The following is a 20,416-nucleotide window of genomic DNA, read 5'->3' as shown; positions in this document are numbered from 1 at the left end:
TTCGGCGCGTCCGGAGACCTGAAAAACTACAAATCCCAGGAGTCGCGTGAGCGGTAAAACGGAAAACGCGTGATTCCAACATGACACCCGTTTATGTGGATCCCACCCAGTCCACAATCTGTAAACACCCAAGGGAGGGGATTTTGTAATCTTGAAACGGATAACTGAAACCTTTATAAACGTTGTTTACAAAAAAAATGACAATTTTCTCTTTATCTCACAACTGCGGGTAATCAAAATGTGCGTCTTTCAGAATTAGTATAGGCAATATTTGAATAATTCTGCATGCAAAATAATTTAACAATATAGTATACGTCTTTTCTAAAGTGACAACTGTTATTTAAACACCCACCCAAAGAGCACTAGCCCACTCGGGCTTTATCCCGATTCTTTTCTTTCATTTTACACACAACATGGCAACCCTGACTTCTGAAAGTCAAACTACGCGGCCAATCACAAAGCCTGAAACGTTGCTCTGAAGGGCGTGTTCTGTAATATCAGATAAAGTACTTTGGCTCATAGTCCAGAGTGTCGCCGACGGGTGGAGACTTTACATAGAAAGACTTAGACCAGTGAATGACTAAGCTTAATAAGCAATATAAGTAAACAATTTTAATAAATGAATAAAGATAACTTCTATAAATGTTATCGAACATTTGTGTTACAGTTAAAGTCAGAGCAACATCAAAATTTGAGAATGTAGTTTATCTTATGCAGAAGTAACAAGTTTGTATGGATAAAAAATGGCTCTGAACCTTTTAAAATGTCACGTAGTTTTGTAAGAAAAACGTTGTACTGCGCAATGATATAATTACACCGTTCCTCCATTGTCTATAGACCGCTTAATTCTCATTAGGCTCACAGGGGGCTTGGAGCCTATCCCAGCTAACTTAGGGCAGAGGCAGGGGACATCCTGGACAGGTCACCAGTCTATGGCAGAGCTACATATAGAGAAAAACAAGAACACTCACATTCTCACCTACAGACAATTTAGAGCTACCAGTTAACCTGAGCATGTTTTTGGACTGTGGGAAGAACAGAGAATAGGGAGAACATGGAGAAAGAGCCCAGGAAGACCGGTATGTGAACCAAGGATCTTCTAGCTTCAAGGCAAAAGTGTTAACCACCAAGGCACCGTGCAGTAATTACATTGCGAATTTGTTTACTTAAGTTTTCATTTCTCACTTAAACATCTAAATCAATAGCACCTAAGTATCCACTCATGTGCATAACATCACTCACTCACACACACACACACACACACACACACACACACACACACACACACACACACACACACACACACACACACATGTTTGTACTTCTATCTTAGTGAGGACATCCATAGGCGTAATGCATTTCCTAGAGCCTTACCCTAACCTTAACCATCACAACTGATCGCCTAACCCTAATCCTTACCCTAACCCTAACCAAACCTCAATTCATACCTGTTCTCTAAAAACAAGTCTTCACCCTCAAACATGGCTGTTTCAAAGTGAGGACCGGCCAAAATGTCCTCACTTTGTAAAAATGTCCTCACTTTGATAGTTAAATGCAGAAAATGGTTCTCACAATGTAGCAAGTACAAGAACACACACACACACACACACACACACACACACACACACACACACACACACACACACACACACACACACACACACACACACACTCACACACACACACACAACTCAAGCTCTTGAACATTGTACATTACATTTTAGCATAATCAACCTCTATCTCCTAATCATTTCAACTTTTTCTATTTCTCTCAGGATAGTTTTTTTCATGTCTTGCTGTTAATGCACAGCCTTGTAGAACTGTCATTCTGTATGCCGCTGCACATACTGTAAGAGCATGTGACAAATAAAAGTCTTGATCCTCTCCTTGGTTTGCCCCATTCTTAATTGGCCAATAGGATAAAATAGAATAGGACTGAAATACTTTATTGATCCCCAAGAGGAAATTCTGGTGTTCCAATGGCGAGCAGAAAGAGTAAAGTGACCAAATAAATAAGAAATAAGTAAAATATACTAAAGCACAAAATGCACAATAAAGTGTAATATATGCTATAATTTAAAAATACTAAGTACAAACGTAAAGTGTGAAATGTTAAATACATAAATGTACAGTAAATGAGGCAATTATAGTCAAATGCAAACAAGTGCAATAGCAGCAGAAAAACAGATAACTACAACAAGCACAAAAAACATTGATTCTCATTTTTATGTTAATTTTATGTTCTGGAAAATTATATATATACCGGGTTTTGCAAAAGTTCTGTTTAGAGACGTTTACATGTCGGAGTGAAAAATTCCATTAAATAAACTGAAAGTTCTACCTTATAGGCAGGCGTCCTTAAAGGCATGAGAGGAGATTTAATTTCCTACGACTTTGAACGTAGCATGCGCATGCACATACAACCTCTCCCTTACCCCCCTCTAACCTCCACCCTCTTAACATTTACGAAGAAACGCCCCCCTCCAGAAACTTGCGTAGCACTCGTGAAGTTGTCTTTTACGGCTGGGTTCCCCTGGATCTTTATCTGCCATTATGTAAAAAAAGATGAACAAAACAAGTCGCCAGCTAACTACGAAGCTATACCAAAGCAACACATACACAAAACACGTAAGTGGTTCAAATTCCAAATAAAACAAGAAGCGATTGCAACAGGCAAAAAAATTGCAGAGAATCGTAAAAAATTACAGAAAGAAATAATAGAAAAAATGAATATTTTATGTGAAAAATCAGATCTTACTACTGAAGAAAAAGAAATAATGCAAAATCTTCAAGATCAATTGGATGAGATGTATTTAAAAAAAGCACAAGGGGCGTATGTAAGATCTAAAGCTAAATGGATTGAGGAAGGGGAAAAAAATTCAACATACTTTCACAACCTTGAAAAAAGAAGACAAACAAAAAAGACCATAAATAAACTAAAAATCGATGATAATAAGATCGAAGACCCTGTTAAAATAATGGAAGAGGTAACAACATTTTATAGTGAACTGTACAAAAGTAAATTTCAGAAAAATAAAAGTGATCAATTCATAAATCTACTTCAAAGCAAGAGTAAAATAAACACAATATCAGATGGAGATAGACAGAAGCTTGATGATGAGATTAGAATGTCGGAAGTGGAAATAGCTTTAAAACAAATGAAAAATGGGAAATCACCTGGAATTGATGGGTTAACAATCGAATTTTACAAAACGTTTTGGCCGAACATTAAAAATCTTCTATTTAATGCTTATTTAGATGTGATAAACAATGGGCAACTATCACCAACAATGAAAACTGGCCTAATAACTCTCTTGCCCAAGCCAAACAAGGACACTGAAAAACTAGATAATTGGAGACCTATAACGTTACTTTGTAATGATTATAAATTAATTGCATTGGTATATGCAAATAGAATAAAAAGTGTCCTAAATTCTTTAATAGGGGATTATCAATCTGCTTTTATTAAAGGTAGATATATACAGAACAACGTTAGACTTATTCTTGATATGTTAGACTATAAATCCCCTCCTGATTCTGAACATCTTATATTATTTATGGACTTTTTTAAGGCCTTTGATTCAATCGAACATGAATTTCTGCTGCAGTCATTACAATTAATGGGGTTTGGAGAAAAGTTCTGTCAAATAATTCGAATATTCTATAATGATATCTATAGTTATATTTCCGTACAAAATGGTCTCACACCAAGAATTAACGTCTCATGTGGAATTTGCCAAGGATGTCCGATTTCACCTAAATTATTCATACTTTGTACCCAACTAATGGCTTACTCAATAATAGATAGCGACGTAATAGGCATAACAATTAACAATATAGAATTTAAATTAAGTCAATTCGCAGATGATACAGTACTTTTCCTAAATGATAAATCATCTCTTAAGAAATCATTGGATATAATATCCAAATTCTCCCAGGCATCAGGCTTGTGTTTAAATTTAAAAAAGTGTGAACTGTTGCCAAATTATGAATGTTCTGACCTTGAACTGGAAAAAATTCCTGTTAAGAAAGAAATAAAATATTTAGGAATTAATTTATCCAATAATGTGAAAACAAGAGAAGCTATAAATTTTGATGGAAAAATAGAGATGGTTACTAAAAGTCTTAACAATTGGTTAACAAGAGACTTGACCATATTTGGGAGAAACCTTCTATCAAAATCTGAAGGTGTATCTAAACTGGTCTATCCGAGTTACTCCCTGTATATTAGTCCTCTAAATATTAGAAAAATAAACACAAGGCTTTATAAGTTTATTTGGCGCAATAAAACGCATTACATTAGAAAAGAAAATATGATAAAAGACTATGATAAGGGAGGTCTAAAAACTATAGATTTTGAATCAATGGTTGGAATGTTCAGATTAAATTGGATTAAATCTTATCTGGCTAACCCTACATTATTGTGGTTCCAGATCCCTAAAATGATCTTTAATCAAGTAGGTGGACTGGATTTTTTATTAAGATGTGATTTTGAAATAACAAAACTGCCTCTAAAATTATCAGAATATCATAAACAAGTTCTGAACTACTGGAAAATTGCATTCGCCCAAAATTTTACTCCTCATGGCTCCACCTTGTGGAACAACAGAGTCGTAACCATCAATCGGAAATCCTTATTTATTCAAAACTGGTACGATAAAGGAATTGTTCATATAGCTGATATTTTAAATGACCAAGGGCACTTGTTATGTTTTGCAGACTTTATTAAAAAGTTTAATGTTGAAACTTCAGTTAGAGAATACAATGAAGTGTGCAGAGCAATTCCAATTGCCCTGCTTAATTTAATTCAAATGTATCTACAGCACCCAAACAAAATTACAATATCTCTCCCTAAATTATGTTTAGATCAATTGCCACTAAATGATAAAAAGTGTAATAACCTAAAATTAAAAAAAATGTTAAAAAACAAATTATTTCATAGATATGATGCAACAATCAAAAAATACACAAAGGAAGGCAAATTAATGGAAAGAACTAAATTAAATAAATATATGAAATGGCCGATCCCACCTAAAATAAAAGAAATGCAATTCAAAATTATAAATAACTATTATCCAGTTGCAGTAATGTTAAATAAAAGATTTGGATTTGAGGTAGAGCCATGTGTTTTCTGCTCGGAGGAAGAAGAAACAATAGAACATTTATTTTTCCATTGCAAAATAACAAAACATTTTTGGACTGAAGTATCAAAATGGATTGAAATAGACAAAATGACACAGTTAAAAATGGAGGAAGTAATGTATGGTATAGAAAATGTGAAAAAAAATGTTCTTGAGTTATGTAATATTGTAATTATTATGGGAAAATATCACATACACAAAGTCAAATGGCAAAATAAAACACCCTCAATCAATATATTTAAAGCTGAAATCCAATCTTTTTACAATTCCTTGTCCTTATTGAGAAATAAATATGAAACAATTGAAAAGATTTGTAATACAATAACTGCTTATGTACCCTTGTAAAAAAATATATATTTGTAAATGAGACATATGCCTTGTAAAGACATTTACCTTGCACTTTTTTTTTTCTATTTCTTTATGTTAAGACATATTGTTAAAAATGTTACAAACTTTGCCTCCCTACGAGAGTTTATGTATATTGTATGTATATATTGTCAATAAAAAAATAAAAAAAAAACGTAAGTCCAAGGCGTACGTAATCTACGTAACTCGGCCTGAGCCGGAAGATTTTTCACTGACAGGAAAGGGAGCAAACCAAACGCCTCGGTCCGAGCGCAATGATTGGGTGATGTTTTTCAGGTCCTGCCATGTCCACAGTTATTTTTTTTAATTTTTAATTTTTTTAGAAACCATACATACAAGTCCACTAAAGGTCAGTATATTCATTTTATGTGAATCAGACAAATTAAACAAAAAAAAAACATTCTCCATAATGCCTTTAATACAAATTTTTTTCTCCGGTGAAGTTGTATCAAGATGGAAGTCAAAAGAGCTGAGATATCTGCTCTCCTTTGTGCTGAACATCAGCCGGATGACCGTCCACAGAGTCGCGGAGAGGCTAAAGAATGGTGAAGATCTTTCAGGTCTTCACCATTCTTGAAAGATCACTGAAAGATCTTCACCATTCTTGAGCCTCTCCGTGACTCTGTGGACAGTCATCCGGCTGATGTTCAACTGCTTGGCTCTGTCAGACTTGTTGTGGCCAGCATGAAGGAGAGCAGATATCCCAACTCTTTTGACTTCCATCTTGATACAACTTCACCGGAGAAAAAAACTGTATTAAGAACACCTGCCTATAAGGTAGAACTTTCAGTTTATTTCATGGAATTTTTCACTCCGACATGTAAACGTCTCTAAAGATCATGAAACCGTGTAACAGAGCTTTTGCAAAGCCCGGTATATATATACATATATACACACACATATATATATACATATATACACACACATATATATACACACACATATATATATATATATACATACATATATACACACACACACACACACACATATATATATATATATATATATATATATATATATATATATATATATATATATATATATATATATATATATATATATATGCAAAAACAGGTCAAATTTTGAGATTTTTAGGTTGAGTTAAGCCATCAGCGTTGCAAGATCGAAACAGCGCCCCTGTCGCAGCGCTTTAACACATGTACGACGTCACAACCGTGCGATGTAACCGCCGTAAAACAAGAAGAAGAAGAAGAAGAAGAACCGTGCGATGCAGGTGCAGAAATCCAACATCTCTGCGCAGCCCGGTGACGAAGCTTCGACCAATCAGAGATGGTAATAGATGGAAGTGACAGACTCCCGCCAATTCCGACTGAGGAGCGCGAGGCAGCAGCGGGGTGAAGCAGGGGCGCTGCGCAGAGGCAGCGCTATGTTTAATGAGAGATAAATCACATGTCGTTTCGGTAGCAGCTCACAAGTCCGTTCGTTATTGGGGACATCCTCGGACCCGTGCTGGTGTTTTGATTTTTTTGTTTGTTTGTTTTAACCGGAGAATATCGCCAACTAGAGAAGCCCCCGGTTAGTGGTTGGGATGTTGGCGGCGGACGCACCTGTGGACGGACAGTTGGCAGCATCGACTCCCCGCAGAAGAGGTACCGCTTCTGCATCGTCTAGCAAGCTCTAAAACGGTCTAAACAGCTTGTTAAAATGTTTACTATTATGTATTAGACGGGGCATGGTTTCATCCGTACGTTTGAGCGAGTACAAAAATATGACAAGCTGAGAAAAAGATAATTCTGTTTGCGTGTCCGTTGCACAACTTTAACCCAGTCAACGCCAAAAACCTCGATTTACCACCGTTAGCTATTGTCATTGTTAGTAGACAAACCCTAACTGCTGCCTTTCACTTGAAACATTAAAGCCTGCTGTGTAGAACTCACCAGCTACTTTTGTGTTATCATGTTATTTAACGCTTGACATGAAACTTTAGCATTGATTTTATATCACAGTAACGAAGCTAGACCTCAGTGTCAGTATTTTATACCTACAAAAGTTGTACCTAACCGTTAAAAGGGCTTTAACCGTTGTTGCAGCTGCTTTGCTAGCTTATAGCTCTGCCCGGCTCGCCTAGCAAAAGGTGCTAGCTAATTTAGTTACATTAGCAGGCTAGCTAGTTGTGTTAGCGTCTCCGAGATGCTTAGCAGCAAACATGAAAGCTGCTTTCACAGTCCTCAAGTCTGCGCCTTTGTTTTTACTTCTCCACACGGCCAGGTTTGTGGCTGTTGTAACGTTACATAATGTTTTAACTAGCTTCCCTGGTTGTGCGAAGTTTTCGGTTCTGTAACCGGGCAGGCGTCCTCGTCTTGACAGCCCCAGAACGGTGGCTGCCCCGCTGACTCGACCGGGCCTACAACACCGGCTGATGCACCGGTTGGCGGGAGAGCATACCAAACACAACCATTACATCCACTGTAATACTGGGATGTTGGCACACCGGTGTTGCATAGTGTTTTGACATGGACTGCAGCAACTTAAAATACCTCATTCGATGCGTTCGTACTGTCTGATAAACTTTATTTAATACAGATTGATTAGGATTTTAAGGTAATCTTCACTGGCATTTGGTTATTACAGTAATAAACAGATGATCCGTTGGTGTAATAAAAAATAGCTTTAAATGTGGTTGTCATTTTAATTCTTCTGTGTACTTGTTACAACTCACAAAACCTGTCATTTACTGACTGACAGCATTGGTGTCAATTCATTATTGCAAATTCAAATAGTTATAAGTGAAATTTTGATGTTCCTGTGTTTGTTTTTGTTATAGGCATGGATTGTAAGTCAAGTAACGATGCCAACAAGAAACTTATCCAAGGTAATTGCAGCATCATATTAAAATTTCTGAATATTTTGGACATTTGTGACACAATATCTTTTGAGAATAAGACATTACATACCATTGAAGATAATCTAGCATAAGTGTTGGTAATGTTGTTACTGTCCATTGTGTAATCATACCTTACATTTACTGCTATTGCACTATTAATCGATTTGTAATCATAACTGCAATTTGAAACAGTGAAATTCACTAATTGCAAAGAGTGCAATGTAAGATAAGGAAAGTTTAATTTTAGATAACAAAATTAATTCTGTAATACATTTTACTTACATTTTTGCATTTGAAAAGAATGAGACTTTCAATGGCCTACACACTGTATAGTGTACAATGCATCTGGCCCATATGTCTCATGTATCACATTTTACATCTGTTATCAAGTAAATATTGAACTGAAGCTCAACTTTCAAATGATACTGCATGCCAAATTAAATTTGCAATATTTGTAAGAAAAATGGGATTAGATATTTTCCTTCAGCCCTATTTATAGAACTTGTTAATTATTTATACACTTCTATTTATTCCATCTTTCTCTTAATTATTCACTGCTTTTGCATTTTGTTGATCAAATCTATTTGACATATTTGCAGAGTAATGCACCCTCAAATGATCAATGTTATTGTCTGCCTGCAGCTCGCCTCCCATTCAAGCGCCTTAACCCTGAGCCTAAAGAGAACCAGCTGCCAAAGCGCCCCTGTGCCCACGCTTGTCCTGAACCTGAAGTCTCAGACAGGGAGAATGAGAATGAGTCCTCTCCACTCTCTGTGCGCAGCAGACCGCCTCTGGTTAATGGTCGGGGGCCACTCGATGGCTTCCTGAGCCGCCGATGCCCTGCGGGACCCTCAGATGAGAACATTGTTATAGATCTGACTGAGGACAACTCATCTCCTGTAAAGCGACGTGTTTCACCTGCCTCTGCCTCTCCCTGCCTCCCAACAAAAGACAAGCGTCACTGCACAGACAAAAGTGCCTCATCTAAGAAATCCGCCAATGTGGATGACGCTCCTAAAACGCACACTTTAGACTGCATGGTAATGAGCGATGTTGAAGTAGAAGAGATGGAAGACAAAGATCAGACAGAATCTCTTTCACAGCTTGACACAACCCAGGATTCAGACAGCGAGCCTGAGGAGCAGAATGTGTCGGCAAATGTTTCTAGTTTGGGAAACAAGTCCATGCAGTCCGCTTCATCAGTCGGCTCCAATTCTGAAAGCTCACCAGAGAAGTCCAAGACTGATGACCCCACGCCAGCTACAACACCTACAGTATGTACAGCACCCGTGACCTGCATTTTGTTTAATGCCACATAGGGTTATTCAATATTTACTATTTAATAGTTGGAAAATTTTAATTCATAAGGAGAATTTGTTTGATAATGACTCTTCATATGCAACACAGATTCTGGTTAGTGTTTGCTTTCTACCACGAATAGAATGTGGAATGAGTAATTTATCAACATTTACTCATTTAAATGCTTAACACTGACCTAAAAATCCTAAATAATTAATACGGTTGTAGTTGTTTTGGACACTAGCTACACTGGCAAAATCTAATAGTTGTTAATTTGGACCAATATCTCTGTTATTCATGTGTATTTTTTATTGATCAATGTAAATGCTTTCAGATATATTGCAGACATTTAGATATTTACTTTTGTTGTAAGCTATACAACAGCTTCAATAGTATTGCAATAATTTGTCCAATTTTAAATCGCACCAATTAAGCAATTGAGTAGATTAGATGCAAGAGATGATTATCAGATTTTTTTTTTATCCCCTCATAGGAGCCAAAGACCACCCCCAAGACACCAGCAGATCAGAAGAAGGTTAAAAGGCGCTCATTGAAGGTGAGACTTGTTATGTATACAATGCAAGATGAGTTTGAGATCTGTTTCAAATTCCCCAGTTGTAAGCTTAAACATATGAATCCAGCATCTTATGTTGTGGGTCATATTTCCTCAACCACTTAGCTGATTAATAGAAAAACTGATTAGACATTTGTGATTCTAGAGTTTGCAAGAACAAGAGGAGAGGCTTCGACTGCGGCAGGAGAAGGAACGCCAGAAAGAAGAGGCAAAAGCTGCGAAAGAGAAAAAGAAAGAAGAAGCTCGCAAACTGAAAGAGGAACGAGAAAGGGAAAAACGGGAGAAAAAGGAAAAAGATAATCGAGAGAAACAAGAGAAAAAAGAGAAGGAGGAGAAGGAAAAGGCAGAGAGGCTAAAAGCAAAAGAAGATCTGCGGAAAGCCAAGCTGGAGTGAGTAATGAGAGGGGCTCTGTATTTTCAAATAATTTGTGTCAGTGTTAACAATGTGGCAGCAGACATAATGATGCTGATAGAAAAACAAACTCTGCTTAATATTTGCCTCAGTGCCAAGCTTGAAGAAAAACGGAAGAAAGAGGAGGAGAAGCGACTGAAGGAAGAGGAGAAACGGTTGAAAGAAGAGAAAGATGTGAGTTTATGTGGCATTAAAATATGCAGGGTAGATGCTACAATATCTCTTGTTCAGTAGCTGACATTAATAGTTTTACTGAATAATCTGTTGAACATTTTGCTCTGTTTACAGCGTCTTAAAGCTGAGAAAGCAGAAATTACACGGTTTCTGCAGAAACCCAAGATCCAACAGGCTCCAAAGGTAACTTTTTAACAGATAAATTCAAAATTGGTTACAGCTTTTTTTTGGCTGTTTCTTAAGTTGTTCTATCGATCTATAATCTATATTTTCTTATTGGAACAACATGTATGTATCTATGCATGTCAGAAAGCCAGGGGTTAAGTTACTCTCTTTTAACAATAGCTTGACTTTGAATTCTAATATATTTTTTGATCCTATATAGCCCTCCTTTTAATTAAAATAGTCTGAATTCAAACGCTTCACTAATATAAAAAATACATCTAATTGTTTTGTCCATTTGTTGTTTCAGACTCTTGCAGCTGCGTGTGGGAAGTTTGCTCCATTTGAGATAAAAGAAAATATGTATTTGGCGCCACTGTGCCGGGTTCAGTGTGAGGAATCTGTTCTGGAGGAACTGGACCAGTGTTTGTTGAATCCTCCTGATAACTTGAATGGACTGAAAGATTGGATTGGGCAAAAACCCAGACGGTCAGGACCCACCAAACCCAGGAAGACAGACTCACTCAGGTGAGACAGCGATTATTCCAATTGTTGTGCACACTCTCATCCCCACATAGTTGCCTCATATCCAGGAAAATGTACATTTATTGACAAATGAAGGGTTATTTACAGTACAAGTAGCAGCTTCAGATTAAACAGCAGTCTGATTAAAACTAACAATGATATTTAAGCGACAGGGAAGTTCCAGATCTATCCAGTGTGTGTCTGTCACTGAAGTTATGTAGAAACTACCGAGCTGAATTTCATGAGACTTAGTCGAGAGGTGAAGCTTGGGCACAGGAAAGACCCATTAAATTTTGGTTAAGGTCATGAAGATCAAAATTGCAGGCTTTGGCACTGGATCCGTTCTCCGAGTACCTTTCTATTTAGGATTCTTTTGCTATCTGTGAGGGTTTATATCAGTTACTTCTAGTTATGATTGAGGATTGGGGGTTTGCTAATGTGAAATTTGCTGATTAATTAAGGTTTTTGAAGCGTTACAGTGTCTCAACATTGTAACAATAGATACACATAAGCACCAATCCTGTGTACAGAAACTGCAGACCTGCTGTAGTAGCAATAAGCTGTTGTCAGCTTGTTTATTGTCCAATAAAATACAATTTATCCATGCAGGACATAATAATAATAATAATAATAATAATACAGAGCGTGGGGTCAGTGCCAGCGACACTCACTGTTTTCAAACCATTGATGAATATTTAATCATTCTGTATTAATTTCCTACATATTTTCTACCAAGCACTTGGCATTTGGTTACATGTTCAGCTGAGGGTGGCTGGTCAGTCTGTTGTTGTTTCAGTACAGTTTGTTAAAAGCTCACTTGGTTCAACAAAAGTTGCTATAGCAGATTCAGCCCCATGAATGTGCTTTGTGACACCTCGAGGACGTTTGCCTTATTGTGGAGCCTTGACATAGTTTATATATGATGGAGTTGGATTCCCCGACATCCTGCCACTACCCACAGTTGTTTTTAAAAATTGGAATGCTCTGGCAGTTCACTTGTTTGCTCATGTGTAGATTTGGAAAAACCTGTGATTTATTACCGAGTTTTTTGTAGCTTTATGGTTAACGATTCTTTGTCTACATCTCCCACTGTTTCTTCAGGGATTGTATAGCAGTGGAAGGCCCAAAACCAGATGATGTACCGGACCGGAAACGTTATGGACCCATGAAGCTGCTCATGTTCCATGAGAACTACCGTCCAGCGTACTGGGGCACCTGGAGTAAGAAGAGCTCACACATTTCGCCTCGCTGTCCCCTCAGACAAGACAAGGTGAAAGTATTTAACAATGCATCAGTCTGTTTAGTTTGTGAGCCATCCACAACACAACCCATTTTTTATAATGTGTCTGTTGAAATGTAACACAGAAACTCCATATAAACGGAGAACAACGCTGCATAGCAATACATTTTAGTCACTTCAATGATTTTAGCTTTGATTGTCAAGACGATTGCATTTTTGCAACCTTGACACTCACAGCTGTGTTTTACCACCACAGGACTTGCTTGACTACGAGGTGGACAGTGATGAAGAGTGGGAGGAAGAAGAACCAGGAGAGTCCCTGTCTCATAGTGAAGGGGTAAGTTTTGTTGGAGGATGGATAAACATAGTTGATTATTTGCTTTACTGTTTTCTTTATTGGGTATCTACACTGATTTACAGCATTAAACAGCAAAATGTTAGGTAGACTGACTTTTCAGTATTGGATGTAGTTAGCATTATTGTCTATTAGTCAGTCATTGGTTTCTGTTTCTCAGCTTGCAGAGCCTTGAAACTGGTAGAGCAGTTGCAAACAGTAATTGTTTTAATGAATTTACAATTATTATTGTCAAACATCCAGCTTGGAAGACAACAGGTTTGACATGCGGATATCTGAGTATCTCAGTAGTTGGTTGATCCTTGTTTTTAAAATGTGGTTTTTCCGCTGGGACCATTTTTACCGCCCGGCAAAACTGCGTTTGCCGGAAGGTATTGTTTTCAGCTGCATGGTCTTGCTTGTTTTTCTGTAACAATTTGGTTTCTGCGTGATAACTCCATAAAATATTGATGTAACCTCACCATATTTGGTACACAGGTGTACCATAATAAGACACAGGTCAAGTTCGCATTTGGTGACCTTGACCTCATTTTCAAGGTCACAGGGGTCATCTTTGTCGCCGGGCGGTCCAAGTTTGGTAAAACTTCTTGTTGACAATTGAAACTAAATACAAGACGATATCTAATTGACTGTGGTGTGAAAACCTTTTTTGCTTCGGACTTCAACATTAGTTATCAACATCATAGCTCCTCGTTTTTTTTATTTTTGCTTGTGTGCGATTTGGTTACTGACTCCAAATTTCAGTCAACACAAACCACAGTGAATTTTCAAAGCATCTTCTGCTTTTGTCTACATGTAACATTAATACAATCTGGGCAAAAACTTAAAAGTAGTCTAATGTTAATTGATAGATTTTAATCCTGCTCAAACCAAGCTATCCTCCCAAAGTTTACTATCGTGGTTTACATTGTTAATAAAAATGCAGTAAAATGCTTTCAAGAATAAAATGGCTTGAACCAAAACACACAAGTTTTTTTCCTGTTACAATGGTACAGATCTGGGTTCTGCTCGAGGTTTCTTCCCTGTTAAAAGGGTGTTTTCCTTGCCACTGTCGCCTTTGGGCTTGCTCTGGGGGTCAGGCATATGGGTTCTGTAAAGCGTCTTGAGACGATTTGACTGTAATTGACGCTATATAAATAAAATAAAATTGAATTGAATTGAATTACAGCTGACATTTGTCAATCTGTTTCACACAAAGTATGTTAGAGAGGTCAAATGAACGCATTGAAGGAAAATACTTTAATTACTTCTGTGATGTTAAACTCACAACGCCGTGCACTCTTCAGTTTGTCTTGGAACATTGTAATACCAAAAGTAGAATGAACGAGACATGTTAATTTTACTCATTAAAAAACTCTTCACTGTTGACCACTGTCAGGAAGATGAGGAGGAAGGAGGTGAAGATGATGACGACGACGATGACGGCTTCTTTGTTCCTCACGGCTACCTTTCAGATGATGAGGGGGCACTGGAGGAAGAGGTATGAAAAGAGCAACAATATTGGTTGTTTTCAGTAAATGTTCTCACTCCGTAATCTGCCAGACCGTCTGCTTTAAATTTCTTGCTGAAAAATTCATTGGCAAAGTTTACTGTTTGTACCTCTGTTAACATACATTCAACCTTTCAGGAGGGAGGAGACCTGGAGAAGCAAAAACTGCGTCAGAAACTGAAAGCAAGGGAGTGGGATGAGCTCATGTCCACCAAGAAGAAGATGAAGGTGCTGGAGCCGGTGGTGAGGGGCTGCGTTTGGGAGGGAGAAGGACTTGGTGTGGAACTTTTCCAGCCCTATGCTGTGTGTCTGGTAGAGCCTTTGCCCAAAGCAGACACCAGCCCTGGCCCAGAGGAGAGTCAGAGAGATGCACAGTGTAAGTGTGCATCTTATGGTTGGTTTGCATTCATGGGTTAAGCCTTTCTCTATTGGGGACCTGAAACGATATTCTTCCTTAAAGAGCCCATATTGTTCACATTTACAGGGTTATTTTTGTTTTGGGGTCTATGCAAACATTTTCACGTTAAAAAAAAAAAAAAAAAAAGCAAAAACTTGACAACAAAGTGAGTTGTTAGTTACATAGTGTACTCCCAGCAGAAGCAGGTCTAGTGAAAAATAAGAAACTGAAAAAGCTGCCCTGGCTTTGTTTAAAGACGCGCCAACTAGCCGCTATAGGCTGGTGAAATCCAGATGTGTTACATGCTGTATATGGGTAACAGGAGAAAAGCCTCAACTTCAGGGAAGGAGTAGTGTTTTCTGTGAGACCACAGGACTCCCTTTTAGTATGATCTTTTTTTTATGTCTTTCCGGACTTTTTACCTTCTCACAAAACGTTAGATAACACTGTAAAGGAAAGGGAAACCCCAAAATTTGAGATAAAAACTGACATTTGCTCTAGTTTTTCTTGTCACCAGTCAGAAACTTACAGTATATTTTGAGTATATGACAAGTTCTTATCCAGTTTAGCAGCAAAATAGTTAGCTGGTTTGCCTTGATATAAGATACCTTAAAATATGTGTACCTCTTAGCACATTGTGTTATGGATCTATAAATTTCAAAGATATGTACTAAGTTATATTTCATGTGAAAATTGTGTGAGATAATGCACTGAGCGCCCTATTTTTACATTAGAATGGTGGTACTCCACTAGAATAATGCTGCTCACGCTATTGGTCAGAATCGTTAATTGATTTCCAAGTTTTAAATATAATTAATTTAACTGTCATTGCATAATTAATAATTCTTAGCAGATAAAGTATACAAATCTAAACTTAACCCTCTTTTCTATGTTCAAGTTGAGTTTGCTTGGAATTGCTCGTAAAAATAGTAATGTAAAGAAGTATTTCTTTCTACAGAAGAGTTAAATACCAGCCAATTTTTTTTAACAGTTTAATGTCCATTATATCTTTTCCTTGGACAGTACTCGGCCAGCTGCTGCCTCTCCTGCATGGCAATCTGAACAGCGGCAAAGTGATCATCACCGAGTTTCAGGAGTTTTGTCGTCAGCACACCTCTTCCTCATCATCACCTCCTGATCTGTCCAGCCCTCAGAGCCCGGCAGAAAACATTCCCACCAGGTGAAGTCACATTTAGTGAACAGTTTACAGGGTTCTCACCAGGATTTTTTTACAGCGTAATGGCAGGTCCCGAGAACCCTGCTATGCGCACACGCAATAGCCTTCATTAAATCTCGCGAGCGGCCGGCCCAGATTTCAGCCAATGAGCGTCGCGCAGATGCTCTAAATGCTCGTGATTTAGGTCACTATTCACCATACATGGCATCACGGAAACAACCGAGACATGCTAATTGTAACTCCGAGATTGGAAGCGACTCTTAATTTTAGACGGGAACGGGTCAATTGACAGGAAAGTACGGCTGAGGTGGGGAGACCTAAATTAACCTAGATAGGCACCCAGTCGATAAAAACAAACGCACATGGCGTTATCTGTCAAAATAACTGTCTTTCACAGCGCCAACTGCCCCAAGAAGGAAGTTTTCTCACTTAAATATGGAAATATTACGCAAGCAAATGTGCTCAAAACACAATACCACAACTTGAAAGGCAGCGTAGCGGCCCTAATCACAGCGTAATCTTTTAAACTGACAGCGTAACGGCCCGTTACACTGAAATGCCCTGACGAAAACCCTGGTTTATGTATAAATATGTGATCTGAAAATTGATGTTTAAATAGTACCATTTCCAGCAGTATCAAGATCTTCTTCTCATATAATTACTGTTTTCCTTCCCTCTTTGATCAGAATACGGCTGAGGCGCCTCATCAAGAACAATGCTGTTTATGAGAAGCGCTCGACCTACAGGCGCTGCTGCTGGTACGTACACGCCGAGGTCCTGTCCCGTTTCGGCCAGGAGGCTCTCCCAGTACCCTGCCAGTGGACCTACCTCACCACAGGAGCCCGAGAAGACTCCCGTGAAGAACCCCAGGCAGCCACAGGCTCCCAGGGAAACTCTCCCACTACACCCCAGACCTCCTCCACTACGTCCTCGTCCTCCAACAAAAGGAAGAGCACAGGCAGCATGTCAATCACCAAGTTCATGAAGAAGTGCACCGATTCTGAGCAGGTAGTCAAGAAGCTGAAGCAGACTTTTAGTTGTCCTTGTGGTAAAAACATGCAGTTCATAAACTGACTGTAGCTTTCTACTGTCTTTGCCAGACGGAAGCAACGGAGGCCGATGGTTTTCAAGCTGACACTGAGGATGATGATGACGACGACTGTGTCCTCATCTCCACACAGACTGGTGAGTTGAAATAAAAACAATCATTGTCTGGTGAAAATTAAGTTTTTGTACCTTGATTTGGTGTTTTTTTTTTTTTTATAAACTAGAAGACATATGCAGTGTTTCCCCTCCCATATAATGGATGAGGTGGGCCGCCTCGCTGGTATAGGCCACCGCCTCATTAACATTCTGCCGACATTGCCGCCTCACTGGTCCGCGGCAAAAAAAAAAAAAAAAAAAGTGCAGTGCAAAACCCGCCGGACCAACGAGACTGTCCGCAGGGGTGTGCGTGGCTACGACGGAGACGGCCCGAGAGTATATATAATCCCCCCCCCGTCAACAACTTTCAGCTGACAGTGACCCCACCACCTCACAGCCATTTCAACCCAGGGGAAACACTGCATATGAGTGAAATGAACAGTCAACACCATGACTGAACATTTTCATTAAAAAAATATACTCATGCAAAACTCTGACATTTCTGGGGGTTTATTTTTACAAACTTAAGGAACCAATTCAGAATTTGTTTCTGGTGCAACTTTGTATTACTGAGTTACTCCAGTATTACAACTTGCCATTGTGTTGGATAGAATAGTTTCACAGTGTTTGAACTTGAGCTGCTGTAAGTGAAGCAGGAACTTAATAGATCCACACATTCAAGAGGAATCAAAAGTGTAGAGTTACATCAAAGACATTTAAAGGCAGGAAGGGATTATTTTCATGGAAAATCTTTCAAATATGTAACTTTAACATACACAGATGAGTTTGAAAGGGTTAAATCAACAATTAAAGATGGGGTTTAATGTCTACTCTGAGATTCAGAAATATTTTTGCATCATTATGATATTTAATATGTCTTCCCAGGAACTTAATAATAAATAGATGGGAAAATTACTGTAAATATTAAACCAAACCAATAAACTCCAGGAGCTTTAACCGATGTCCGAATCCAGCTGCAGCGTGTAGGTGCAGTCGAGTTAAAGATGGAGTACACGATTCTAGTCCCAGTTGTTGCCAGACTGAGTATCTCCTCATGGTCTGCTAGCTGTTCATTCTGCCTGTAGGGTGAAAAAAACACTATTCCAGCATGTTCAGTGTATGTTTGTGCTCGTGCACAGGACTAAAACACAATGTGGAGATGGAAGATAGGTGTGTGGAGTAAACATTGTGCCGGGAGCCAGTAGTTTGTTGTTAGCGGACTCCTTTTCTAAGCTAATGTTGGCTGTTATTGCACACTGTTGATGTTGGATAGAGTAGAATAGAGGCAAGGCACTGAGAAGGAAGCATAAATGTCACATATTTGTATTTTCCCCAAAAATATTTGTGAGAAATCAAAAGTTCTGTTTATTGGTTCACACCTTGGCAAGGCAGGGGAAGATATTTGCTATTTGCTGTGTTATTTATCGAAATATACCAACTAGCAATATCAAGTCTTTTGTCCTTTGTTATGCTGTTATCTAAATTCAGTTTTATTGCATTTGACTTTTCAGGCCCAACTGCCGGGAAGTCGTCCAGCGAGGGAGATGGTCTAATGGAAGTCACCCCTTCTGACACAGCTGCTCTGCCTGAGGCCAGCTCTGCTCAAACACTCGACGCTGTCTGAGGATGAGACAGGCCGTCTTCTCTAACCAACTCGCCCCGTTTCCCTCATTTATTCTCCTTCCTGGTTCTGAACTCGACTGCGTCCAAGACTCCAAGAATCAAGTCTTCAAGTTAGATGAAGCTCCAAGCTCTGGTTGAGGCAGCTGGCAGCAGGTGATGTCTGAGTATTATGAGTCCCTCTCATTTAATTATTTTATAAAGGAGCCAGTGGCTGTCTTTCCAGTAGAAGTTGTGCCTAAAATGAGAGTGACTGGCTTGATTATTGAGGGCTGATTTGGCCAGTGTTCATCATCATCATTGTCTGTCAGGTTTGTCAGACGTGTTCAGCCCGGGCCTTTTGAAGCAAACGTCTGACTTTAGCTACTGCAGATTGGGTTGAACAGAGAGAGGAAGAGCAGAAACAGAAATGGCCGATTTTCATGAGGAGCATCAAGAATACCTTTATTTACGGTTTTTGGAAATTCATGAAGTTATTGGTTTTCTCATGGTCTAAATGTATATAGCTTCCCAGAAGTGAGAGGTGGGAAATGAGAGGCTGAAAGTCCATCTGTACATTTTCCTGTGATTTCAATGGGTGCATTTATTCTGCAATTTCTAATTCTGATAACTCGCTGGAGTAGTTGTTAGATCTGTACTTGTACAGTTAGGTCGAGTGTCACGATGTTTTATAAATATGTATTTTCTGTATTTTTCAAGAATACTTGAACAGGATAAATTCATTAAACCTGAATAAAAGTACTGCACTTTTATACTGCATTCATTCCTGGGCTTCTTGGGGATACCGTTTGCATTATAGAGAGAAGCATTTGTTGTTTGGTCTGACCCACTATAAACCCTGAATGAGGAGGACAAAATAATATAAATAAATGCCACATAAAGACAATAGTTTAACAGCAGCACAGTCTACATCCTCCTTTTTTTTTAATGAATGCACACCTTTCTAAATAAGTATCAGCTGAACTCTAACACCTTACTGGAGGTAGTTTGTTGCAGGACTGTTGTATTAGACTTAGCTGCAGCTGGAGAACCTAAAAAACTGGCAGTAGATGGATAGATGGACATTTACTTTTTACTTCTAGGCATTACAATATAAAACTTCATTTCACAGGATTTTTATTTTTTCAGGAAGATAACTGTCTCAATACATTAATATTCTAAAATACTTGTGGAACTTATACTATACTAGCGAAATTTAATTGAAAGAATACTGCAGAATATTCCTTGCACTGTTTTTGTTTTTGCAGGTGACACATCTGTAGAATCTTTTTTTTTCCTCTGAGGCTGCATTGGTTCCAGTGTTAATGAACTGTTGTAAAACAAAATGTCAGAACTTGAAGACACCGTGCTGCTGAGCTGCTCCAGTAATTTGTTTTTTATCTGATGTAAAAGTTGATGCTGAAATTCAAGGTGCCTGATGTAACTGTACATGTCCAACACTAGAATACAAAACCTAATTCCAGAGGTTTTGAGGGAATCCTTGCAGACACACAC

General features: G+C 38.4%; 1 protein-coding gene across 3 annotated transcripts; it reads left to right on the top strand.

Annotated features, from left to right (window-relative positions):
- The first annotated feature begins 6,681 nt into the window (after positions 1-6,681).
- Positions 6,682-19,674, top strand: chaf1a (chromatin assembly factor 1, subunit A (p150)). Of its 3 annotated transcripts, none has more exons than XM_051947239.1 (16): positions 6,682-6,803; positions 8,296-8,343; positions 8,998-9,629; positions 10,148-10,210; positions 10,374-10,618; positions 10,733-10,814; positions 10,929-10,997; positions 11,287-11,504; positions 12,603-12,771; positions 12,998-13,078; positions 14,475-14,576; positions 14,724-14,961; positions 16,006-16,162; positions 16,846-17,167; positions 17,260-17,344; positions 18,814-19,674. In XM_051947239.1, the coding sequence occupies exons 2-16, from the start codon at positions 8,298-8,300 to the stop codon at positions 18,924-18,926; spliced, it is 2,622 nt and encodes an 873-aa protein (XP_051803199.1). In that variant the 5' UTR covers positions 6,682-6,803; positions 8,296-8,297; the 3' UTR covers positions 18,927-19,674. The 3 variants fall into 3 exon arrangements, with proteins under 3 accessions (XP_051803199.1, XP_022069537.2, XP_051803198.1); XM_022213845.2 differs by lacking the exon at positions 6,682-6,803 and adding an exon at positions 6,824-7,120; XM_051947238.1 differs by lacking the exon at positions 6,682-6,803 and adding an exon at positions 7,651-7,739.
- The last annotated feature ends 742 nt before the right edge of the window (positions 19,675-20,416 follow it).

This window comes from Acanthochromis polyacanthus, chromosome 4 (assembly GCF_021347895.1).
Source record: "Acanthochromis polyacanthus isolate Apoly-LR-REF ecotype Palm Island chromosome 4, KAUST_Apoly_ChrSc, whole genome shotgun sequence".
Lineage (NCBI taxonomy): Eukaryota > Metazoa > Chordata > Actinopteri > Pomacentridae > Acanthochromis > Acanthochromis polyacanthus.
Note: the sequence above shows the minus strand (reverse complement) of the source record. Positions and strands in the feature narration are given on the sequence as shown.